This window comes from Gobius niger, assembly GCF_951799975.1.
Source record: "Gobius niger genome assembly, chromosome: 2".
NCBI lineage: Eukaryota > Metazoa > Chordata > Actinopteri > Gobiiformes > Gobiidae > Gobius > Gobius niger.
Genome location: NC_136853.1, coordinates 34,252,778 through 34,280,155, shown reverse-complemented (window position 1 = coordinate 34,280,155; position 27,378 = coordinate 34,252,778). Strand labels below are relative to the sequence as shown.

The following is a 27,378-nucleotide window of genomic DNA, read 5'->3' as shown; positions in this document are numbered from 1 at the left end:
ATTATGTCAATTCTGATGAGGTTTAAGGAAACCTTTTCTATAATAAGATGGGAGTAGAAAAGAAACAACTGTCTAGTCAAAAGGGCCTATACAGTATACTGCGAAATCAACTTCAACCATGTGTGTCAATGCCTCATCCAAAACATACCTGGAGGTGTTTTGTTTTATTCGCGCATGTTTCAGTAATCCTGTGGAGTCAGTCTGTCTCCCTCTTCCGCACTAAAAACGGTGTCCCCACCACCAGACCCGTCTGGAGATGAGTACTCGGGCGCTGCAATGCAATCGCCCACTGCTGCTTACGGGTCGCCTCAGCGGCATCGAAGGATGGGTCAAATGCAAAGGACAAATTTCCCGAGGAGGACAATAAAGTATACCTTAACCTTAACCGAGTGTTAAGACTCAACGGCACAGGAATGAACTGTGACTTAGAAGATGGGCATGAGTTCAGTATTCATGTCCTCCTACTCCTATTGAGGATATGAAAGGGAGTTTTTTGAGCCACCTTGCCTGGTGTTGCATATTGCATTACGTTATTCTAAGTCAGGGGTCCTCAAACTACGGCCCGCGGGCCGACTACGGCCCGCCACGTCCCTTTGACCGGCCCCCCACCCCCTCTGCCCCCCACCATGTAAACCGGCCCGATGAGGCCATTCGCAAAATTGGTCAAACATTTTTTTTATAAAATTAGATTCACCCTCTGTTCGCGGAGTTCGCAGCGGAGCGTGTCCTGTCGTGATGCGTCGTGGCGCTTCGTAATTCAACGTGAGAGCATTCGTACAGCATTGGTGCAGCATTCGTAGAGCAGAATCACTGTTTTCACGCACAAAATTGATGGAAACACACGCTACGCCGGGACAGCAGCTGCAGGTGCTGAAGTTGCTCCGCCGGCTTTTCCTCCTCCTGCGGTCGTTCCTCCTGATGTTTGAGAGCCAGTTCCTGCCACCCCTATTGCCCCCCCGCTGGAGAACCCCACTGTTATATATTTGTCACGATTTTCCCCGCGTTTGTGGGGAAAAAGGGACAGTAAGAAGTGCGCATCTCCCACACTGCCTCGCACCAAAACAACAGCGCGTGGTTACAGCAGCTACACCACAGATAAGTTAAGGCTTATTTACAACCTTAGACACGTAAAGCAAGCGGCGATGGGCGCGGGGCAGGTGAAGACACGCCTGTTTTTGTGGATTATAAAGTTTTGCCAACTGGAGCTGAGGACTGACCAGACGAGTGAGAATCATGGATAAAGAGGTTTAAGAGCAGCAAGTTCTACGACGGATCCCCAGAAGATCGAGTGCACAGTGAGTGTAGTGCTTTTATGCTTATTCTGTGGAGTAAAGTCAGCCCAAATTGTGCAGCTGTTGCACTGACTTATCTGACATGAAGCGCGTGCGTTTGTTGATGCGTTTGTCTTGATGCGTTTGCCCGTGTTACACGTTGACAGGAGCGGGGTTGAACTGGGGACTGTCCCATAGACTGAAAAACTATTGCTATTCTTCAGCAGGCCTATATGGACAGGCTGAGCTGGTCTATTTGCTTTTTGTTTAACCCGATTTGGCAAGAGCCCAACGAGTCAGGGGTGCACGGCGGAGCGAGACGTCCCTGCTCCGCCTCCAACCCGGTGTGCGCGGCAGGCGATCTTGTCCACATTCGCCCAATTCTTGACAGATTTTTGACAGAACGCGACAATTCCCAATAACTCGCAGCAGCTCGCAACAGCCCGCAGCAGCTCGCAGCAGCGCGGGAGCATATTCGTGACCGTGCGTAATAATTCGTGCCATTAATAGTAACACGCAGTAACAGGTCGCAACAGTTCGTGGCGGCGCGTGAAACCTCTACCCCCAATCACTCACATTCGTGATCCTCGGCCTCTGATCCGAATGCCTGGGCTCGGGGAAGGCATTTTAAAACCATAGGCTGCTTGACATAAAGATTTCATCTTTTCCGTTTCACTTGTCTCTCTTTGATGTACTAGCCTAGGGGTTGTTATGTTGGTCCAAATTCAGATGATCAATACATTTTTCGTGAATGTGCGTTTTCCCTCCGCACACCGCGCTCACGCCGCTCTGAACAGCTGACGCGCGTTGATTCCCACCGCTCTTCCGCTCTGCCTTCTCGGTCCTGATCCAACGCACATTGCTGCACTTTGTATGAAAAGCGCTTTATTAGTAAAGATGAAAGAAAGAAATAATACTGTTGTTCCATTTTTGCTGCAATTCGGGACACTACAGATCATCCAAGCACACACAGCATTGATTCAAAAGAGTTACTTCAGGATATGTTTGATTGTAATTTTTGTGACATGATAGTGAGGTATTGTAGCTGCCAACAGAAACGGGCCAGGCTAGGGGGTGCGCCAAAGGGAACTCTGGTCCCTTTGGCGCACCCAAAAATAAAAATAAATGGATTACCTGTGGTATTTCAACTTAAAACAAAGTGTGAAGACTTGATTATTGCACTATATTTTTGCAAAGCACTACAGCTAAACAAATATGTGCCTGGAATCAAGTGTTGATCTTGTGGAAATAGTAGTAGTGATGATTGTGCCAGGCGAGTAATCTCTACTTCACAGTGAGGCCTTTTGGTTTGGGTCATACAATTCTATGTTATAGTCGACCCGGCCCGGCCCCCCATCACTGTCAGGAACGATAATGTGGCCCCCAGAGAAAAAAGTTTGAGGACCCCTGTTCAAAGTTGTTGATGTTGCTGCTCAGTAAACAAACTAAACTGTTTGTTTGAGTTGTATGTTTCTCTGTGTTTTACATTCTAGTCAACAAAGTGGTTCTGATTCTGTCCGTGGCCAAATTGTTCTCCTTGTGTTGAGTTGCATGTTAGCTAGAGAGGAGGTATAAAGCTTAAAAATTGCATGGCATAGGCCTGAATGTTGAAGCATATTACACGAAGTAAGTCTCCCAAAAAGCAAGTACACATGTTTGTTGCAATCTATTACTCATCCTATTCATTCGCACTCCAAATTTAACTTCAGAGAAAAAAATAAAGTCATAGTTCTCTCACATTCTCATTTGATTCTCACAGCAAGATGGACACAATAACTCCACAGGAATCAGCATAAACTGCCTCACTACTGCGATAATTGAATATGCCTCCACGGTGGCGACGTAAACAGATTAACAATAAAAAAAAGAAGAAGAGAGAATTAACAAAAAGCCGTTGTTAAGACATTAATCACAAAGAATATTAACTTTGCTTTTGTTGTTTGGAAGACAGATTGAGCTGGCTTACTTCACCTACGGCTTATGCATGTGCATCAATTTAGAAAATACTTTATTGGAGCGAGTGTGAGATTAATAATTAAAGTGAGAGGGGAGGTGATGCGGAGATTGGGGTGCTTGTTTGTGAACAGTGGAGCGTGGCGGGATGCGAGTTGTAAACTGGCAGGTGATTGGCTTGTTGGTCTAACCTTGCAGCTTCAGTGAAAACAGCTAAAGCAAGCAAATACACACAGTTCCAATGCAGGCAAACACGAGGGAGAGGTATGACTGGCATATGGAGGTTCATTATCCCCAAAAACAAGAATTTTAGCAGAGCCAAGCCAATTTATTTGTATAGCACATTAAAAACAACTGAGTTGAACAAAAAATGCTTTATAATAGACCAACACTTTATGCATTGCATTTACCAACACGATAAGATACTGAGAGAACCCTCCCAGGCCTCTGGTACAGGACCCAAGCTTGGATGACACTGCCTGCGGGGGTGAGAAGGGCACTATTTAATCTTATACCTTTATAAATTGTTATTCTATATTTTGATATTTGAAATAATCTTCCTCCTCTTCTTCTTCTCCTTTTCCTCCTATTCATTTACTACTTCTGTGATCTCAATGTAAATACTTTTGTAATGTAAACAGCATAATTGTTGCATTTTCTCCGAGACTACTGCTGCGTAAACAAGGCCTTAGATTAAAGGCTCAAAGTCTGAACATTTTTGACTTGAATGTATTTGACTAGAATATTCTTTGAGAGCAGCAAATGTGTTCACCGGCCTGCCCTCAAACTACACTTGGAAATGAACACTTGTGCTATAAGCTGGCATAATGCATCTCTCCAGCTTGAGGCACAATATACAGTATTGTCCCCGTTTCAAATAAATAAACTAAATAAAACTAAACAAAAAATTCCCTGGCAATGTGATTTTATAGCATGAATTTTAGCTTTTTTCTTTCTTTCTTTTGTTTGTTTGTTACTTTAGACCAAAACTAACAGAGTAACAAAATAATAAAGTGAGTGCTTCAATGGGTCGGCAGACGTGATATAAAGTCAGGTGCTCTTCAAAGATCCATGCAAAACGGCAAACATGAAAAAAGAGAGTGGTGGTTCCTGGACCTTCACTCTCTTTTATTTTTATTTTCTAACATTAACTTGCTGTTTAAAAGGGGGAATGTATTATCTCACTGTTAGTGATTTTATGTGGACTCAATTTGAAAGTCTTAAATCAACTTTAATCAGCGCATAAACGAGGGACGGTTTCCTCACGAATTTTAAAGTGTTCTGGTGTATCCCCAACACCTTGTTCTACCACCAAACATAAAATACCACACTCATATATTCTCTTATTATAGTTTGGCCCTTACTGATCCCGTCAGCCATCGAATCTCTTAAAAACAGGCCCTGCTCAGTGTACTCCATAGTGTTTGTTCTCTGTTGTTCTGTCTGTCCTTTGTCAAACATACATTGTGTAAATAAAAAAGAATTTCCCCCTGGGGACAATAAAGTCCAAAGTCTAAAGTCGACTTGGCCCTCTTCACAAACCATATTTGTACAAAGCTATTTTCTATATTTGAGTCAAAACAAAGCTGCTGCAATGGTATGTAGCTTTCTGTGAATCATTTCACCTGTCCCCAGTTGTATCCCGCCCCCGCTGCTGCCCCCTACCTCCGGGGCTCACGTCATTATGATTTGCAAAATAAATTTTGTCACGGAAGTGAAGGTGACACACAGTCAAACCTGTCTGACTCCTCTCAGTTCTGTCCTCTAGCCCCGTGTGTCGCAGCAGCCATATTGGTTCAGATAAGCAATGCCCTGAATGACAAGCAGCATGGACCAAAGTGGGATGTGGGAGGGGCAAAAGGCAGGGGGTAAAAAGTGTGGCCACTTTGCAAATAGGAAGTAAAAGCTGAATGTTAAAGATTAACTCACTGCACCCCAAATACTCGAAAACGTCTAGTTTTATTCTTTACCGACCCCTAAGGACTCACTCTCAAACTTTCCCTCAACATCAACAATCACGTATTTTGCCAACAACTAGGCCTGGGCAATTAATAACATTTTAATCTAATCATAAAATCTATCGATCGCTGTATTTGGACCATGTGGATTATTCTTGAGACTGCAGCCGTGGATTAGCTGGACTTCGATGTATGTATGTCTTTTTGTACATAGTAAGTTGCTAGTGCTAAACTCTGTGAAGTCGTGGCCTTGTGCTGCGTGGGCAGGTGAAGTGACATGGGGATGTTGTACGGTGAGGCTAGAAGTTTGGAGTTTGTCTTTGCTACTGCCCGACAGAGTTCGCCGCAGATTTCAGTCTGGCAGCAGCATCTGTTCACTTGCTAGTCCAGGAAAGGCCACATTTATTGTTTTTACCAATAAAACAAAAAATATCGAATCGAAAATCGAGATCGATCAATATGAGGAAAATAATACCAACTACCAACCAAACATGTTGTCAACAAAACAGCTCTCAACAGAGTAAAACTAAACTGTAATAGTTTACTTATCAATAAAAACACACACTACATACTCATAGGCTATATGCACAGAGTCCCCACGTGACGTCTTCCTGGACAGTCAGCCAGACGCTGGACTTCCTGTCGCCGATCGTTTGCATTCACAACTAGCAGGGTCCCACACAAATATAGATAGCTCAGGATTTGGTTATGGACAACGAGTTACTGATGGACAGTCACAGCAAAGTATTACAAACATCATGTTCGCTGTGAATCCAGCACCCAAAGGAAACGCCAGCTGTCGTAAGGTAGGAGCTTTTATCTTAGAGCTAAAGACTAGTGTTGAAAAATGATAATAAAACATGTACACAAGTAAATATTATAATAATAATAATAATAACTACTAACAGGACGATTCTTTTTTGCGCAGGCTCGTTAAAAACTTTGCGCTAGTTTTATTTTTTATTTTGTTACCCGCGTTAGCCTCAAGACAAAAACATCCACCGTTATGAACACGGAGGTTTCCTCCAGTGAAGTCCTTACGTCTCATGCAATATTTTTTAACCTGCTCCAGTCACATCTTAACTTTTACTCGCTGTCCTTTACCAAATTTTAAGCTATTGCTTCATTTCTGTGGCACCTGCTAATTTTTAATGGGAAGAGATAACGGACAGGAAGGACAGCGTCTGGCTGACTGTCCAGGCGGAAATCACGTGGGGTCACTGTGCATATAGCCCATTGCTTTATTATAGTTGAATAAAGCAAAAATTGCACTTAGAGTGCTTTACAGCGTCTTAGTGTGAGCGTTTTTCCTTTTAATTTTTCTTTTTCATTCTATTCAACACAATGTCTTCATTCTTCATTCCAAATACTCCATTTTCATCTGTTTCTCTGACTGCGTGTATGATGGTTCTACTCACTTTGAATATCCTTGATTTATCTCATCTCTCCAAAGCGACGCCACCTTTTACCCGGGTCACCTTTGCAGTCAAACATCAGGATCTGTGTTTCATTGGGATGGCAGGTTTTGACTAGTCAGACAGCCAGCGCAGCAGTTTAAGTGGCTCTGACAAAGCTTCACCCCTCCCCGCTTGGTGTTGTTTAACATGGTGCATAATAAAAGTCATTTTTGATAGTTTCCAGACGCAATAAAAATAACCAGGACGACGCAGCAGCCTTGAACGTGGAAAGTTGATTAAATTGCGAGTCAAAGGTTATGCACAGTATTCTTGTACTAGCCTCCCGTCGACTGTGACAAGCACGAAATAACAGAGTAGCTTTAACCTCTTCACCTCCACCTGAAACAAGCACTTTTTCTCCAGTTCGACTTGGATGAGAAAACAGCGAAATAAGCAGCAAAACAGGCGACAAAAAAGTGGTAAAAAGCTACAAAAATGTGATAATATAGGTGGCAAACAGCGACAACAAACACACAGCAAAACAAGTGATGAAAAAGCAACAAAAACAATAAAAACACAGCAAAACAGGTGACAAAAAGCAATTAAAATGCAACAGGTGACAAAACAGACGACAAAACAGGCAACAAAAAGCAACAAACAGATGACAAAACAGGCGACAAAAAGCAACATAAATGCAAAAACAGGCGACAAAACAGATGACAAAACAGGCAACAAAAAACAACTAAAATGCAACAAACAGGTGACAAAACAGACGACAAGTCAGGCGACAAAAAGCAACATAAATGCAACAAACAGGCGACAAACAGACGACAAAACAGGCGACAAAACAGGCAACAAAAAGCAATATAAATGCAACAAACAGGCGACAAAACAGGTGACAAAAAGCAATTATAATGCAACAAACAGGTGTCAAAACAGGCCACAAAACAGGTAACAAAAAGCAACATAAATGCAACAAACAGGCGACAAACAGACGACAAAACAGGCGACAAAACAGGCAACAAAAAGCAATATAAATGCAAAAAAACGGCGACAAAACAGATGACAAAACAGGCAACAAAAAGCAATATAAATGCAAAAAACAGGCGACAAAACAGATGACAAAACAGGCAACAAAAAGCAATATAAATGCAACAAACAGGCGACAAAACAGGTGACAAAAAGCAATTATAATGCAACAAACAGGTGTCAAAATAGGCGACAAAACAGGCAACAAAAAGCAATATAAATGCAACAAAACAGGCGACAAAAAGCAACAAACAGATGACAAAACAGGCAACAAAAAGCAATTATAATGCAACAAACAGGTGTCAAAACAGACGACAAAACAGGCGACAAAACAGACGACAAAACAGTTGACAAAAAGCAACAAAAATGCAACAAACATGTGACAAAACAGGCAAAAAAAGCAACAAAAATGCAACAAACCGACGACAAAACAGACGACAAAGTAACACAAATTAGACAAACAGCAAAACAGATGACCAAAAAAACACCAAAGGTGCAACAAAAAAGTGATGACAATGTGAGAAAAAATCTTAGATCAGTTCTGTAGGTCTTAGCTTTCAAATCCCTAAAGGCTGTAAGCTCCAGTCGAAAAGCTTTTTCATTTGGGTAAAGCTGAACTTGAGAAGAAAAGTGCTTGGTTAAGGCGGGTGGAAAGAGGTAACGTAATGAGACTAACTTTAAAATATGTAAAATGTACATGAAAGTCACTGAGGGTTAGTGCAAGCGGGTACTATGACCGTTTAATATCAATGCTGGCACAATGGAATAACCAAAAACACCACATATTCTTGACGAACCTCAACATCTGAAGGGTCCCCAGGCCACTAACTGTGGTCACTTACTGCTCGCGAAAGGTGGCTCCAGTGGCCCGCAAGGATGGTTATGGACTCAAGACAAATTCTCCCCAAGAGGACAATTAAGCCTGTGTAAACCATCCCCAATAGCTGGAGAAATACCTCTGAACAGTGTGCTGGCGATAGACACAGGGGAAATACATATATGTGAAGGCAATTCATTGTATGCCAACAACAGAAACACAGCAATGAGGAATTGAGAAGCAATATTAATTAATATCGGTACATTAGGTCTGTGATGGATGTTTACTTTGTGCAAGTTTTATTGTTTATTTCCCACTGAGATTAAATGAAAAAAAAAGCAAAGGCAGAGAAATGGGGGGGAAAGGGACGTGTAAAATATGATTAACTTAGCAATGAGATCATGATCTAATGCATTGGTCAATTAAAAGTTGACTTCTGTGGATAATATTTGAACTAATAGAAATTCCTCACAGGGCTTATAGAGCGAATAAAAATTCTGTGCCTATACCACATATCTGAGATCCACTGAGTTATCATATCCACACCTTTTCTGAAGAAATGCCCTTTAAAAATGACTTGCTACCCCTTCGTGTAAATTCTTTAAATCTATTCAGACTGGGAGGTGGCCTGGTCCAGACTGCAGGGATTGTGGGTATTGTCTGCGATGACCAGGGGCCAGCCATTACCAGAGACAGGAGACAGGAGAGGCAGACAGAGTGAGAGGGGCCACTTCCCCAAAGACGACTGCTTTTCTTATTCAGCAGCACTCGCACTCGAGTCAAGTCACTTTGGGTTTGACTTCACAGCAACATTCACCCGCTTGATTTTACAAAGCTGTCAAAGAATCGAAGCTCAAAGAATACAACTGTCTGCAACAATACCTTTACATGGCACTCCATCTCAATAAGTGTGTTATGTAACAGTGTTGTTCTATACAGCAGATCAAACAAGGCAAGGCGCAGGCTCAAGTCTATGGACATTTTTGCATATCTGTTGCTATGGACGACTAATTTCCACCACAGCATGTCAACGCAATCGATGGAGTCTTAAACATACAAGCCTGTTAACAACGGAGAACAGCTCTTTGCCTGGTCAGTCTTACAGTCTGCATCGAAATCTACCATGTTTCTTAGTCTGGAAATGTCACAGGAACCCGTTAACAGGCGCGCTAATGCCGCTGCACAGAGCTACGGCTAATTTCATGCTCCACGCTTCAGGGATAATTTGGTCCCTGTCTGACAGCACGGAGGTGTGTATATGTGTGCTTGGGTGTATGTGTAAAGGGAAGGTTTCTGCACTGTTACTATGGTTTGGCTCAATTTTTGGATTGGAGGATTTAGGGTTTTGCTCTGGATATTAAATGCTAGCAGAACATATGAATAGTAGCTTATTAGCGGTTCCTTCAAACTGCAAAAATAAACAAAAACATTTTTGTGTAGGTTTTCCATCATACAGAAGGTTTATTTACAGTGGTCGCCATCAGAACAGATGACACTGTATAGCCAGCGTACACCAGTTGTGGCATGGCAACACAGACCTGTGCATCACGGCACTTTGACTTGGCTCTTATTTTACTTGTTAGTAGCGAGTTGCGAAAGAGAGAAGGTCCCCTGCTCAGAGTCCTGACAATGGCTTCTGGATTCAGCAGCTTCAAATAGTGGCGCGGGGTGGAGCGTCAGAGTGCGCAACCCTGGTGTGCTTTCATTCATAGACTATAACAGAGCCGGCTTTTTTGCCACACATCAAAGTATCTCTGTGTGTGTGTCGTCCTTTAAACATTGTCTATTAAAGCTTTGTATAACAATGATTTGCACAAACTAGTCACATTAATAACTGTGAAAATAATTCACCAGGTCAAAACTAACTTAACAATACAATTTAATACCGAAAACAGGATTCAGCCTTGACTTCAGCGTGCCATAAAGGGCCCAAAGGGTGAGACGGCAGATATGCATCTTCATTGACATCCACTTCTGAGTGCAATAATTTTCTCAATGTCCCGCTCTCCTCTTCAACCCCTCTTATGCCATGCTGAGAAAAAAAAAAAACCTGCAGGGTAAAGGTGAAGTTAAAAAGTGACTGCCTGTAGAGGTACCAGACTTACCACAGTTTGAGAAAAGGCTGGTCTGTTTCAAGCTGTTACCTCTCACAAGATCGATCATGCAGGCCATCTTAAAACCTTTTCTAAAATATCATAAATGTGGGTTTTATTTTCTATTTATTTATGTTCAGAGTGAATTGGTGAGGCAGAGGGAGAGCTGTCTCGTGTTCGAGGGACTGAACAGATGGCAGCGCCGCAGAGAGAAGCCCACAGCGGAGACTTACAACACTCAGGTTAAAATGCCCAGAGGAAGCAGACACACATCCACACAGGCTCAGAGCAAGAGGCCAAGAACTTCCCGTTTATAACCACCAAGACAGTCTGTTCAATCTGTTCAACTTGCAAAACAAGGTCAGATCACTGTATTAAGTCCCAAACAAATATGCAATTGTCTATTTAAATGTGCATCAGATTTGATACACATACATTTTCTGACATTTATCATGAATCTTCTTGGATGGAGGCTGCATGCTGCATGCCTCGGACCACTTCACTGTTCTGCTAATGCGAGGAGACAGGCCACTGGTGAGAGTCACTAACCGGTTTAGTGACTCTCACCGGTGGCCTGTGTGGCCTGTGAAACAGATTTGAGTTTGGGGTAAAGGAGATATATTTTCAAACAGGCTGCCACTCACATCTATATCCCTGACCGCAGTTTGCAGTGGCCGTCACAGCTAACATCACCAACTGCATGAATTCACAGACACTAGACCATCATTTACCGGGTACACAAGAAACCATGGTATAAAGGCGAGATCTTCGGTCCCTTGAGGGTCCCGCAGGCTGCCTTCACAGCTGGTGATGACAATAGAAGCTAAATCATTGTTTCAGTGGAAACAGACACACTTTGAGCCTGTGGAAAGGAATCCAGACTACACTACATGCACAATGTGTCAGCAAAATCTCAAAAACCATCACACTTGGGGCAGCAGTGGCGCAGAGAGTAGAGCGGGTCGTCTTATGATCGGAGTGTCGACAATTCGAATCCCGTAGGTGAACATTGTCATTGTGTCCTTGGGCAAGACATTTCACCCACCTTGTCTCCAGTGTCTGCGCACACTGGTGTATGAGTCAGAGTGTGAATGGGTGACTAGTTCCTTGATGTAAAGCGCTTTAAGTGCCTAATGGCGGATGTACACTGTGCGATTTTGGCCGTCCGCGACGTACGATTACTAGTCGTGAGAAAAATCTTAGGTCGAAGCTGAAAATTGCAGGTCTTAGGTCGTACAGTGAGACAGGGACAAAGATTATAAATAGAACAGTCATACAACCAAAGACAAGCTTGGACCAACATCAAGCAATGTCTGATATTTTGGAACACTAGTCGTAGAGTGAGCCATCCTCTCGCTGCAGAGAGGAACTCTATGAAGTGTCTCAACAACACATCAGCGCACACCGCCAGAGTCACAGGCAACAGAGGCCAGGCATAAACAAGTAAGACTCCACAGTTTACGGGACTTTCTGTGGACTTTTCCGTGGAAATAAACCCCACGAGCATGTTGCGCTCGCCTCAACTAAAGACACGCTTTCAGAAGCCTGAAACTGCTACGACAGAACTTTGATTGTAGCTATGATTGTCTCTTTGAGCTGCACACAGTGGAGGCGAGTGCAGCTCACGATTTTACCATCCCCACGTCATGCAATGTGACGTCTAAAAATCTCATACGAATGAGAGCCCAATCCTGTTTAGTCTGCCATCTTACTATCACCTTCTACTAGCCTCTTACTAATGTATTATTGTTGTATTATCAACTTTATGGATGACACAATTGCGGTGGGCAGGTGATCCCCAACCCTCCATCATCAATCTGCTGCTTTAAGGTGAAGATTGAGTACAAAATACACAATCTAAGGGGGTTTATCAAAACAAGTGCTAAAAATAAAATATGCTATTTTGTTAGCATGTTATTTTACCATTTGATTACCTGTATTACAACATTAAGGCCCCAAACCTGATATGTGAATAAGGCAATGCCGTGAGTAAAAAATGCATAAATTACCCCGTTTGTGTTCAAAAGGCAAAGTCATTGGAAGTAATTTTCTCAGCCATTTTACTCAATGAAAGCCAACAAATCTACAAGATCCTTTTCCAGGCAATATGTCATGTACTTCTCCCGCCAGCCCACAATTGGAACAGACATACAGACCTGGAGGAACAGCCCAGTGGTTAATTGCAATGATTTAGTGACAATCTTTCACAAGCTTTTAATTCAATTTGGTAATTATGGAAGGGTTTGAACACACAAGTGTTGAAGAGTCGAGAGCTGCGGAGAGACACTGCAGTTCTCACAAGTTACTGAGGGAGAGCACATTTGGCTGGGAGTAAGAATAACTTTAAATGCACATCTATCAGCATACATTCTAAAGCACCTAAAAAAGGAGAGAAAGAATGACATGATAACACTTTACTTTAAGTTGGAGATTGAAGAAAACAACAATTTCTACAGATATTTAAAAGTTGATTGATTGCAAAATTGTAAACAGTGCAACAATATACTGTATTATGATGTGTCAACTGGAGTAACTTCATTTTGAAAACATCTATTTTTGCTGTTGTCACTGACTGGGTTCATGATGTTACACTCATGCAGAATTAAGTATCTAATTAACTCCAGAAAGAAGTGAAAAAGTCAGAAACTCTACTGGAGTTTAAAAAACACATAAAAGCCACAATGTTAAAAAAGTATGAAGTACTTGGACACGAATAATGTGGGATATTTGATTTGAACAAGCATGAATACGACGGTTTGTTTCTTTTTGACCATTTGTAAACATTCAAGAATACGAAGGTTCTGTATTTTATATATTGAAAAACTGAATATAGAATATAAAACATCTGTTAATACTGTGAATATACATATGTATATACATAAGACTGTAAATATATGTATGTAGACATACCACAACAATGTGAAGTGTAAAGTGTGAAGTAACAAAAGGGGCAGATATTATAAGACTTGTTCTTCTCCTCTGCTCCGTTTCATTCATACTGTGTTGGCTTGGCGGTTTTATTGTGATTGTGAACATCACTTTTGAATGAAATAAATAAATAAAAAATAAAGAAGAAAGATGATTATCATGTGATAGATACCTATGTTATTACGTTCAAGTAACTTTTATTGGTGTCACTTAAAATGTTCTTAACCTGTTGCAACATTGTCAAATTGAGTTACTTTTGGATGTAGCGAACTGGGATTTGACATTTGACAAGACCCCTTATATTTCAAACATGGCTGAACTGTTTGGTCAATGGCCAGTGCAGCCCTGATTAGGAATGATAGATGCTTAACAATGTCATCATTCATATATGAGGTCTTCTTGTGTGTGAACGTGATGTGAATTTAATGTTTTACAATTTTCCGTTTATAAAGTTGTCCCTGTGCATTTGAAAAAGGTCAAACCTTGGCAGTCAAATGCAATATGTGAACGGTAGGGATACCAATTTAGGCTATGCGTAAAATATATCACAATTGACTGTATGTTTGCAATAATGAATCGTTGAAAATTGGGTAACACTTTATAATAACTACACCTTATTTAGCCCAAATAAATTATGAATTGACAATAAATTAGTTAAGTGTGACTAACAGTTAATGACTCCTTAACTACTACAGTTAATGCCTAACTCATAATGAATAGCACTTCACCTATTGTGAATTGTTAAAGGAACAGGCCACCGTTTTTCCATACTGAGACATGTTCTTACCTGAGCATAGGCGAGTTGATACGTACCTGTTTGGTCTTTGTGCGTGCCCGTGGAAGAGCTTGGTCACTTCTATCTTCACCCCGTTTTGGAGCTATAGGAATATGCAGGGTGAGGCCAAATGCTAACAACAATTTTAGTCGTTTTGCATGACTGAGGGCACACACAAAGACCAGACAGGTATGCATCAACTCGTCTAAACTCAGGTGAGAACATATTTCAATATGTTAAAACGGTGGCCTGTTCCTTTAGGTAGTAATTAAGTCACACTTAACTAATGAATTACTCATGATAAACTAAGTGTTAACTCATAATTTATTAAGTCTAAATAAGGTGTAGTTATTATAAAGTGTTATCCAGCATTATGCAGTGTCTGTTATGAGCATTGCCATTGAAATAAGTTAAGTGTTAACCATGAAAAAATGTCATGAATACGTGTAGTGCCCATAATGTACTACTCCATAGTTAATCAATTATGACATTCAGTAAACACCAGATTACATCGAGGAAACAACAATAAAATCATCGAATGACGGTTGAATGATTATCAACATGTAAGATTTCTATCACTTTTAGTAATTAAGTCTACATATAGATAAGTAGATCCGTCCGTCTTGCAGTTACAGACTTTGTAGCTACTGCCACTATTATCATTAACATTACTCTTTCTATTGGAATTAATGTGTAGAAATATTGCGGTTAAAGAATGTATGTAAATGTAGTGCTTTTGGTATAAAATGGGGAATGATCAACACTCAATAATAGGCTAGTTCCATCAGTCACCGTTTTAAATAGCACCGTTTCTCTACATGGAACCCTCCACCCGCTTTTCCCACACACCTTCTCAAATGCAAAAACAGCCCTCACTGACCTCTGCAGTCATCCAATATACTTTACTCTGGCCTCACAGACAGAGCTTTTGCACACACGCTGTTCGATCAATAGCAGGCATTAGAAGTTATTGATGAAACCGACGGAGGTTAACTATGCAGTGTAAGTGTCTGTCAGCCTATTAAACTCTGGTTACTTGTAAAAGACCAGGTAAAGATATAACTACAATGCTTCAGAACATCAACAGCACAAAAGGAGACCTTAGAATAAGCAAAGCACAAGCAAAAGTGCATTAGCTATAGTTCAATAGAGATGGGTCAGAAGAAGAAGAATTGTCTGACAACAACAGATCTAATTTTCAGAGGCACAAAAAATAAATTACTTGTCTTTTGGTTAACCTCTTGTGGCTGGTATTTGGACAAACACACTAATGTTTTCCTTCCTTTCAAAATTAGACTAATCAAAACTATTGTGACTTATGTGAATACTAATACTGAACTAACTGTCAAACGATTACAAATGTGTGACAATCAGTTTTTAGGCGCTTTATTTAATTCCCTTTGATTACTTTTTAAATATATCTGCTTTGAGAGAACTTCGCTTGGCTGGAGTCAAACACTGGGAACTACAGAAGCGCTTTGAGAGGTAATCATTGATGTCATTATCAGAGAACATCTCCATTGTGAGCAACCTCACGCAGAGAGACAGGCACGTTGTAGAAAGCAGGCACTTTCTCAGCGGTAGCTACACTCTTAGTGACAATGTGCTGAATGAGCTCGTACCTGGTAGGTGTCCCATAGTCTGATAGTGCAGCGCAGAGGCAGCTCTCTCATCAGGAGGTTGTTCATCCAGCGAAAGGCAAACTGTAGGTACTCCACCTCATATTGGTGCATGTGGCGGTGCACGGATTCTGCCAAAAAATTACATCTGTATTAGTAACAATTATCTTCAAATGCAGTTAAAGTAGTGATGTTATTGTGTATCAGTTTTGATTTATTCAAAAGATATTCTGGTTGGTGGGGCAAAATGTCTGTTATATTTCAAACAATGAGTGGCAAATTACCATGACTCAATTAAATATGCTGTTTTTTACATTGAAGTTTTCAAGATTGTTTGACAGTTTTTCCATTAGAAAGTTGTTCTTTATTACCAACATATATGCATAAATCAAGAAAACAAGATACTTGGTGGCATACTGTATGTTTGACAAGGGGGAAACAAAAAATTGTAGAAAAATTATTTAATGGCACAAGAATTAAAAGAAAGAAAAGCATCTTCCGATGTGTTTTCTTCTTCTGCTCATTCCACTCGTTGAGCAACAGATAATTATGATCCTTGTGGGAAAAACAGGAAAAAAAACAATCACCGTTAAATGCTTAAAGCAGAACTAAGTAACTCATGCCAGTAGAGGCCATAATCGCCACTGCAGGTGTCATAGCATGTTGCGGTTTTATACTCATTAATTATCCGTGAAAGTAAATACTACACTGACAGAAAAGACAACGGGAGAGAAGGATATTGTACATCCAATTACACAATGGAAATATTTTTTTTCACTTAAACTTGGCTGTAAATACTGTTTAAGTGGCGCTAGCCCGCAGTTAGCTTAGCCCCTTAGCTACTTCTTTGTGATTCCATTAGTATGTATTGGTGACTCTGACCCGGTGCAGCAAAGTTGCAATTGTGGTTTTCTGGCCAGAGACACCAGGAGGAGATGAAAGACCCCCCAATAATCCCACAATGACACTTATATTACCCCTAGAGGTAATACAAAGGATTTATTAGTACTGCTTTAAATTCACTTACATATCTATTAATAAGTAATATTCCTGGTTAAATAAAAGCTAATTTCAAATACACCACTCTGCAATATGTTTCATCATCACATTATTATCAATATTAATCAGGAGTATCAAATAAAAACGTAAACAAACATCTTCTAAATAAATTGTGCTTTACTCATTTTTCCAATTCCCTGATGTTTTAAGAATATGGCGCACAGTTAGAAAATCTAACCCTGTAACACCATTGTTCTCTATTGTGTCTACTGCTCTTGATATATATATATATATATATATATATAAAAAATCACATTATTGCTCAATACAGTGGCTTCCAATTTCGCAGTCATCAACCCTCTGACACTCATGCATAGTCAGAGACGCAATAACAACACAGGCATAATTATGGACCTGTCAGAGGAGCCTGTTAGGAGGCGACCCTAGAATCCTATTCTGACAGTCCTTTTTCCCTCTGACTGACAAGCTCAGCCAATGCATTAATACACTGATACACTGAACTGAAAAATGTGTAACATCATTGGCAAACATTTGAGACAGGAGAGACTTGACCCAGCATAGTCTGTGTGGTGAGTAACAGATTCTATTTTCATGGCACAAATAAGCTACACATCCAGTCATCATTTTGTTTAGAAAAGTTTATGGACAAGAAGCAATGCGAGTTGTTAGGCTGAAAGAAGGATTGTGGGTATAAATAACAACTGCAATTGATTTATCAGATTATTTTGATGAGAAGATTCGTTTCATTTTTATAATCTTTGGTTCACAGTGCATTGCAGGTTAACTAGGTTTCATACAATATAAAACCCCAATGGAGACCAGATATTAAGTGGACAGCATAATAAAGACTTTTTAAACTGTGTCTTTGATTTGATTGTAAATAATCTTGCAGCGCTATATCCTGAGCAATGTGGCTGGTCTGACTGGTTTCAATGCTTTGACAGTCAATTTTTCCATACGGGAGCTGCAATATCAGGGAACTAATCAAACTCTTAAAATTGACTGAGTATTTTCATCACATACTGTGTGTATGCTGTATGCAATGAACCAAAGTAATTTACATTTACACTCTTTCCTTTCCAAAGTTTAATTGTCACATAATTGAGTAAATGCAAGAAGCTAGTTAGCAGGGAATGCCTCCCAGTGAAGTACTGCAGAGAATTCTAGATTAGACTAATGAGGCTGTGCATACTGCCGACTATTAGCATCTTGGACACATATGTAGAGAAAGAGGTTTGTGATAGAAACTGTGGGGAAGAGAACAAAGATGGTTTGTCATGATGAATAATAAGCACTGTAGGAACAAGGAGACAAGAAAAGTGGAGTTCCAACTGCTTTGTGCACACCCTGCTAAGACGTCAGATCAAGCAATAAGCAAAATGTCAAAAAATGTTGGTAGCATTTTAGGTATACATTGTACCTAACTGATGTCATCTGCTTTGTAACAACCTGCAATAACATGTACCTATGTAGTTTATACACAATGGAATAATGTGTATTTGCTAAGACTGCATAGTAGAGATACTGGAATGAAGGAACCACAGGAGAAACCCTTACCACCCCATGCCCAAAGTAACAACTGAAAGGTGGACCTGATGAGCCGGCCAAACAGAAACAAATATAATCTAAACCCAAATCAAAAGAAACGAAAACAGGACAGGCGGTCCTACCAGGCCAAGACGGAACAAAAAGCTACAAAAAGCTAAGGACGGAGGAAGCACTCCAAAAACAAAATAAATTAGCAAAAAATACTATTAAAAACAGGACAATACGTCATAAGCCATGAGATACAATTGATACGACTGGCTATGGATACGTGCAGACACATATGATAGACATTCATAGCGCCCAAAAAACGGCTATGAACGACTGTAAACCACACCTCTCCTATTAGAAAATGAACTTGTGATGTTTTGTCTGGCAATAGCAAGCTAAGAAAAAGTGGAAAGAAGAAAACATGTACAATGTATCAGTGGTAGTGTAAAATGTCTAAAATTACTTCTCTCTATACTTCTCCCGCTCCCAGGCACGACATATAAAGAACCAATGTAATAGTGATTTATTTTTCATAATTTCACCTTTTTCTAGTACGACTGCTTCTAATTCATACCTTTTTTAAGCATCATTGCAAACAAAAATTACAGTACAATTATTGAGCACATTTGTTCTAAGTAAGTCGGCGTCTAAATAAATACTTAAAGTCTAGGAAGGAATACAGAGTGCCCCGATCCTTTTTATTTTATTAAAGTATGTTCCGGCCCTTTGATCTCGATGAGCAGCTGTTTTTCCTGTCAACCAGTGGTGATCTAGCGAGCACTCACAGCAACTTTCTCAATTGGTCTATAGAAAACATAAACAATTAGTAAAATTGTGAATTTGATCCTATTCATTTAATGTTCAACACCTTGTGTAGGTCTGTAGAGGTACTACTGTGCAAGTATAACAAGTACAACTACAAGCACTAAAACGCTAGACTTCTTCACCCTTGGCTTGAGTCCAGTCTCAGGGGCTGACACGGGCATTTTTCACGATTGGGCAATTGCTCAAGTATTTTCCAGGTTTTTCCATGATGCGTGGGAACACCAAAGAACTGCAATAAGTACAAGCTTTAAGACGTACGCCCTTTTCACCTCTGCCTGGCTCATATCCAGCTGAATGAAGAATCAAGATGGCTGACGCGGAGAGAACATGCTGGTAAACTCATGAAGGCTGAGCACAGACTATACCACTGTTTCAGTCTTAAAAGATTTTGTAAAGAATTGGGGGTCCGCACTACACTACAGAATTTTGCATAGTCATTGAACGACTGGGAGTTTTGGCCGTTGTAGGCCACACATTCCTGAGTGTGTCAAAAAACAAAGTAAGTCTCTAGCCCATTCCTGTGCGGAGTTATGATTTTTTATAAGAAATAACCAGAATGCTTACTGCAGCCACAAAGGGGAAGCTTAAAGGAAAGGAAAGAATCCTACACGTGTCCAGCAGAGGGCACTGACTAAATAAGAGATCAGGATATAAACAACACATATAGCCACGTGGTAAATGATCAGCTTGCCACAGGGCAGCTGTGCCGACAATAGCAGCTAACCACCAAGTGTGGAGTGAATGAATAATGGCTACAGTAAAGCAGAATCTTGTGAACCGCAGGGTTGTAAACTATACAAGTGTAAGCAGTTTTTATGAGGCTACTGTCCTCTCAGGCTCATTATTATTCATTTGTTGTAAAGGGTTTCCGAAGATAAGATAAGCCTTCATTGATCTCACAATGGATTTGCATTTCAGATGTCCATCAGCGACAACAACAACAACTTGGCCATCTTTTGGACACCTAAAGAGGTCCTACACTGCTGACTTCAATCGTTTTTTTGGGTGGATACAGCGCCCTTCTGCCTTGCTTAACTATCGGTGAGTTTGCGCGCTGGTTGAAGCATGAAGCAGCCAGTACGTTAGCATGAACATTTTCAGCAGTAAACCGGGGCTTCTAAAATTCTTACAGTTAACCCACCGCGTCCTTTTATAATCGTGGTAATCATAAACCCGGCACATATCATTCATTACATTACTCATTGTGATCATTCATAATTAATAACCATTCAGCCGCTATGTCTGTAGGATGTCCAGCGCACATGGATTAAAGCTGCTGTGTAGCCCGTTTGTGCGTATCATTTTCCACCAAGACTTAAAGTTTTACAGTTTTTTGCCATCTGCTCTTAATTGCGTTTCATCACAGAGAGATAGGCCTAAACTCTCTTTTTCAAACACGGATGAGCCATTCCTCTGAAGACCCAGAGATTCACCGTTTTAGCTTCTCCACTGATGTGCTAAATGGGCCCTACAAAGGAAGACTCCCCTGTTCAATAGTGCTTTCTACACATGTGAGGATAGTGCTCCATACAACAGCTTCTCTTATTTGCATAAATCCCCCTCTGGGCTATTTGCATGTTGATGAACTTGCGCTAATGCCCCCATATGCAACAAAAACAGAGACAGAGATGAGATAAAGAGATCAATGAATGATGAAAGCTTTTTGTCCTTTGAGCAGATACAACAGAAATATCAAGAAAAGCTAGGAGTTAAGGGTGCACCCTTTTACAGGCAGGAGGGTCCAAGGAAGGGACGAGTTGAAGTCTCTCAACAATGCCAGAGGAATTATTCAAAGTATAAGGAAGAAGGAAAAGCTTTAGTCCTTTACAAAAAGTGCACATGGCTAATTTTTGGGAGCTGTATTTCCCTGTGCTGTGTCAGTACTTCAGGTTTTTGTATAGGGAATAGAATTTCAAAAATTATCTTTGAACAAGAGGGACACATGCGTTTGTCCAATCAAATCAAAGCGTTTTCCTTTTTTAAAGGCTTTAAAGGCTTTATTAGACAGGACATTTCAGGACCCCAGGGTGTAATTGCCATATGCGTCATTTTACAGTTCAAGCAACAGGACTGCTAGGGTCTGAATAAGTCTTTACCATCTGAAAAAAAAAGAGAGGGGCCAGTGTGCGGATTTTTCCGACCGATAGGGGACTTTGTTTTGCAACACGAGAGCAGTGAGGCAAGCGGCCATCTTGTTCACCTCATCTATCGTGTAAACAATTCAGTTTTTTGTTGATTTGCAGCGGCACAAGAAATCATCACAGTAACACAGCAACATCCCACTTAGCCTACAGTATATGTTGTCTTTGCATTAAACGAGAACTTAAACTATTCTCATGTGTCGCTACTGGATGCAGTTTGAAAGTAACAAATAAAGGAGGGGTGGAGCCAGAACACAGCCCGGCTCCAGACCAGTGTCTGATGAAAAGCAGCAGAATTATGCTTCTTTGAGGCAAGCGCCACGTTCAACCCTACCCCTTCACACCAACAGACACAGCACAAAATACATTTCCTTTTAAAAGCAATTCAAAACAAAAGTCAGTTTCTTTTAATGGCTTTATATTTCATGAGATCTTTTTTTTATATATCTTTTCTCCCAAACATGCTTAAATTGTTAAAATGTGGAAAACACGTCTCAATAATGGTTAAACGTTTATTTTTTATTAGATGTGTGCTGCATTCACCAACAGCGCTTTCAAGTGTGTCGAGGAGGGGGTATGTGACTTGTCACCCAAAGCCTCGGGGGGTAAAGGGCTTTAAAAAATGTGTGAACCACTGCACTAGGGTGAAGTGCAGCAGTGCCAGGCTGATGTGCAGCCAAAAGCCTTGTTATCGACGACACATCAAACTGTATTTATAAAGCACTTTTCATGAGTAAAATTGCAACACAAAGTGATTTACATGATAAACAACTCATATATAACATCCTTGTATCAAGTTGAGAAAAGGGATGATATTGTATTTACATCGTTAATGCTGAAGACATTGTTCACCCATTTAAATAACTGAACTGACCGTGCAATCTCGGAATGAATGAAACAATGCAAACGGTAATATGAACAAAACAACACAAAAATGCCCTGATACAAAAGCAGTGAGTAAACCTGTGTTCAAACCTCCTGCGATATTCTGGTAATGTGTTTAAACATGTGGATTACCTTAGTGCATGTGTTATAGTCTAAAGCCGTCCTTATGTCACTGCAGCATGAAGGTGACAGACAGGGACAGACCCACTGCAGTGTCCTCGTCCCGCTGCTGCACCAAAACATAATACAATGAAACTGTGGGTCAACAAAAATCTGAACCCTGTGACCGCCCCATCCTGCCCTCGTAGGTTCAGCTCCCCGTTGCCTGAACAAATAGCCTTGTCTGCCTCAGTCTTTACTAGCAAAGTCCTAACGCTAGATACACAACTGATACAAGGCAGAGACAAAGGACTGCCTTCAGCTATTCGGAGCACTGTTTACACTTTTAAAAGGGTAAAATAAATGTGGCTTTCCTTCCATAAAACTTTTCGCTCGTTGGCTTTATTGGATCAGAGCATCAGTGATGGAGGATGACTGAGAGAACTTAAACAAATTAAAACTTAACGTATATTGCAGGTTGTATAGAGAATTTTTTTTTTTTATCTTAAAAGGTAGAAATGCTGTCAACAGTGAAAGACCCACTGAAATCTACAGTGTGCAGAGTAATATCCTTCCGGGAAACCATCAAAACAAAATTGCAGTCTTTAAGAGAAAAATACACAGTAATACTGCATATCATAGCAGATGATAGGTAATTCAAGGAAGGAGTGATAGACCATTGTCCTCAAAACAGATGGTATGTCAACAGCCGAGCGAAAAACAATCCTGCAACACAAGATAAAGGCAATGTGTGACATCATTATGAAGGTGGTAATGCTCTGGAAATGGCTCTGCCCCAACTGCGATGACAGGGCACTTACCCAATAAAACACACATCCATTATAAAGGATTTTGGGAGGAGAAAATGTGATGTAAGCAGACAGTATTTTAAAATCAGAAATTGAAAAACATGTTAAGTAATATTAGTTTGAAAGGTGCAATTTCAGTTCAGGTGAAAACTAAATACAAAATGGTAACGGTCGAACTGACATGAGCCGGATGGGACACAAATGAGGATGTAACCCCCACGGTAAACTACAAACAGCACTATATAATGTTTTTCTTTTCTTCCAACACACTGGGGCAAATTATGATGACATGATGATTTTTTGGAGTAATACTTAAACAAACGATTAAAGTGTTTTAGCCAATACATCTTATCAAACTTATATCTGAAAAAGCGGTGTTGTCATTCTGAGCACGCTCCAGGCACATTGTGTATGTACTTTGAGTTGATCACAAACACATGACTTTGTTTGACATTCACTCACTCATGTATGAGCTGAGCATGAGTCCATTTGAATGCAGGGAGCAGCTCCCCTCCCTCTGGCTGAGTGAGCGGGTGACAAGACGGGCCGGCAGCCCCAAGGTTAGTCCTCAAACATGACCATTGCACCAAATCCTGCTTTGATAGGACCTTATTCATCAGCAAGAGTCACTGTGCCAATACAGAATGACACATTTTTAAAAGCTCAATAGCAATCGGGAAAGACTGGCTTTGAAGCGATTGCTTGATCCCGCTTGTGCACGATGGACGTTGAATAAAGAAAAAATACTTTTCCAATAAGATAATATGGTAGAGACAAATTACCGTCGACCTGTTCTCCAAATCCCACTTTAGGACCCACTGTGCTATAGGAATGTCAAACCTGCCAACTGTTTGGAGGGAGCAGGAAATATACTGCTTAATTTTCTACCCCTACCGCTTCCCCTTGCCCCTTCCCTACACCTTGAATCCGAGGGCAAAGGGTGAAGGTTGAAAAGACCGTCTTAAGAAATGGGACACCCCTCCATTTCACTGCATTTACAACTAACACAGATAATTAAGGTTATGTGAGTTTGGAATGGAATCTTATTTGTATATATATATTTATCATATTTTTATTAGAACACATTTATGAAAGAAAATGTAAGAAAGCAAGCCTCTCCTGTATGTTTCTACTGAACCAGTTTATCAACTTGTAACAGACTGATGCTCGCCTAAACAACAGGACTCAGTCTCAGCCCAAACCCTACAGATTTTCATCTATTTCTGCACCATCCGGCGCTACATTCTCCTTACCCCTGTCTGTGTGTTGCTGCTTCTACTGCCGGGTCGCTGTGGCTGCAGCCTGTGAGCCAGAGCTGCGGGAGATCAGCCGATCGGCTCATATAGCGCGCTCATAGCAGGGACAGGCCTCTGCGCGGAGGCTGCCGAGGTGCGCTCAGACCGGGTCAGACTCGGACCCGGGCTCAGAGCACAGCGACTCGGGGAGACAGCGGGCGCAGCAGCGAGGCACTGAACCCCATGTGTCATGTCAATAGCGACGTATCAAAAGTTTGGAAAGAAACTCCAAAGTCAACCAAGACAGTGCAATAAACGGAGCGTTCGCAGCAGCAAAGCGAAATCGTAGAATTGACACGTTTATAGCAATGGACTTGGAACAGTCCATGCACAAAGCGAATAAAGTCACGCACGAAGAGTTCTGCAACTTTATGAATGTTGTAAGAGTGCTTATTGATGATGTTCGTGAATTTATTTCACAGCTAATTTCCGTGTTTTGTCAAACTTCTCCTACCCCTTCGTCTGTAGTGAGCATCTGAAAAACCCTCACTTTGAGGGCTATGTGGCTCTCTCCCTAACCCCTAGCCCTCGCCGCAAAATAGAATTGGGACACCCCTTCGTGTCTCGTGAATGCACAAAAGGAGGGAAAGGGCTAAGCAGAGGGCTAAGGGATAGAATTGAGATTGGGCCAGTGCCACCACAAGTGCCAACCCTTACTCAAGCTTGAGCAATACAAATCTCTTAACCATTTACCACAACTAATATTTTGGTGCGAGCGGTCAGTGTTGGAAGTAAAACGCAAATAATAAGAACCAAGTTTGTTGAGCTGAATGAGAATTGCAGTAGCCTCAATCAATTCTGGTGTCTTGTCATGACAAACTCAACTCTAAACTCTGGAAAGAATAGAGACAGAAAAACAAACGCTACATCCTGCCGTGTGCTCCACCTGACACCACAGTTTAAAGCAATCAAAGCCAGCGCTAAGCTAACGAGCACACAGAGTCAAAGTTAAGGGAAGGTTAGTCAACAAAATTACTTTCCTTTGTTCCTTTGGCAGTTTCTTTGGTTTTGTGTGGCAGGAAAATGATCAAAACAGTGGTGGCCAAACAGCAGTGTCCACAACAGACAGACATTTTTAGCGAGACATGTCAAGACCCAGTGTAATAATGGAGGTATAAAAAAAAAAATGCAACTTCAATATTGGAAAAGTGGGGCCCACTGCAGTGAACAAAGGGAGAATGCAATGAATCACGGTCATGAAATATTCATTCATGCATAGTGGGCAAAATCGTATTTTTGGATCACGCATTCAGAATTTACACTTTTATTTTCTACAAAGCAGCAAGAAATGTCTTTTATGAACTTTGAAGGAGTTGAAAAATCAGATGACACCAACTCTACAGAGCTAGAAAATTCATGTACATTTTATAGAAATGGAAGAGCTGTGAACACTATTAAGTATTTTCAAACTTAACACTCAAGAGATGCTTCAGGTGTAAAAAAAAAAAAAAAGGAAAAGGAAATGTTAAAGGAAAGGAAGTAAAAGGAAAAGTACTCTATTGCTGATGAGCCCAGATGAGTAGTTAGAGACGTGAATGAGTCATGCATTAGCAGCAGGATGTTACGCTCAGGGGCACATTGTAACTTAAAAATGCACCACAGTGATGTTTCCAACGATTAATTATTGTATATAGATATTGAATGCCCAGTGCAAACAATACTAACTAGTAAAAATCCGGATGGATGAAAAAAAAATGCAATGTCCAAGGCACTCTGATGGTATAGATAAGTCCTAACGTGTTTCGACCTGGTGAACACTTCATCAGGGCAAGTTAGGCTACTAAACAGAAATCTATCCAGGGATTTAAGTTAGACATACATTAATATCAACTTAGCACATTCCACAGGAGATTTAAACCAGCGATATTGAATGTGACACCTTCATAGTTTTTCGGTCTGAGTATACACTGTATAATCGTCGTCTTGCAAAGCTGTAGTACGAAATCAATAGCTTTCCTGAGCAGTAGGGATGGGAATCAAGAACCGGTTCTGCTTGAGCAATCCATCGGAAACCGTATGTGTCCTTTATTACCTCTTACTGATGCTGTTTTGCGCCACTGCCTCTTTATGTTATAAACCTGCAGCCCGGAGCCGCTTCCAATCCACGACAGCAAATCCACACATCTTTATTGTAAAAAAAAACGTAGTGCCTGAAGGTATTTACGGCTGGGTTCTTGAATTTTAAAACATAATATCAAATTCACTTAATTCACATAATTTTATTTTAAAACTTTCACTTCAGCACCATTTTAGGATCTACACGGATGTTGTGTATAGTCTGTTTGAGAGAAATTGTTGAAATATACAGCGACAAGAAGCATGCACATTCAAATAGCCTATTTTAATCTATTTGGAATCAATATGAGAATCGATAAAGAACCGGATCGATAAGATAAATGTTTAGTGGCCTTGATATCGATAAAAACAAATCAATTCCCATCCATACTGAGCAGTAGTGTGTAAGTGGATTGAATATTCCCCCACACACCGACCTGCTCACACTGATGTAAGGTGCTTTTCGACCTTGATGGAAGTAGAACATTGCTGTAGAATTATGAGCATAAAGCATTTTATTTATGGTTGCCTGCCTGAAGAATAGAACTCACCGTCAATCCTGCTGACCAGTTCTTCCAGTGCTTTAACTTTTCTCTGAATTCCAGGCTGTGCAAATGTGTAGTTGTCCTGCATAAAAGAGAGAAAGAAAACATGTGAATAAAGTACAGCAAGACCAAAAACCTTCAGGAAGTGTTTTATGGCTGAAGAGTGAGATATTTTGCAATCTTTCACAGCCTGAGCAACGCAGAAGCAGACAAGGCGCCATACAGTAAATGCTGCAACCAGGAAATTCCTGAGGAACAACAGGAATATGAATGCTTTCTGTGGAGTAACTCTGATAGTAGGACGTCGACTATCGGAAAGCAGTCACAA

At 40.7% G+C, this 27,378-nt stretch overlaps 1 protein-coding gene across 2 annotated transcripts in view; it reads right to left on the bottom strand.

The window, feature by feature from the left end:
* Nucleotides 1-27,378, bottom strand: part of tbc1d22a (TBC1 domain family, member 22a) — a 142,893-nt gene that overhangs the window by 23,557 nt on the left and 91,958 nt on the right. For both annotated transcript variants that reach the window (XM_079582775.1, XM_079582774.1), the window contains exons 11-12: nt 27,057-27,132; nt 15,844-15,971 (exon numbers count right to left, since the gene is read on the bottom strand). In XM_079582775.1, the coding sequence (XP_079438901.1) occupies nt 15,844-15,971; nt 27,057-27,132 (204 nt within the window). The remainder of the gene's footprint in view (nt 1-15,843; nt 15,972-27,056; nt 27,133-27,378) is intronic.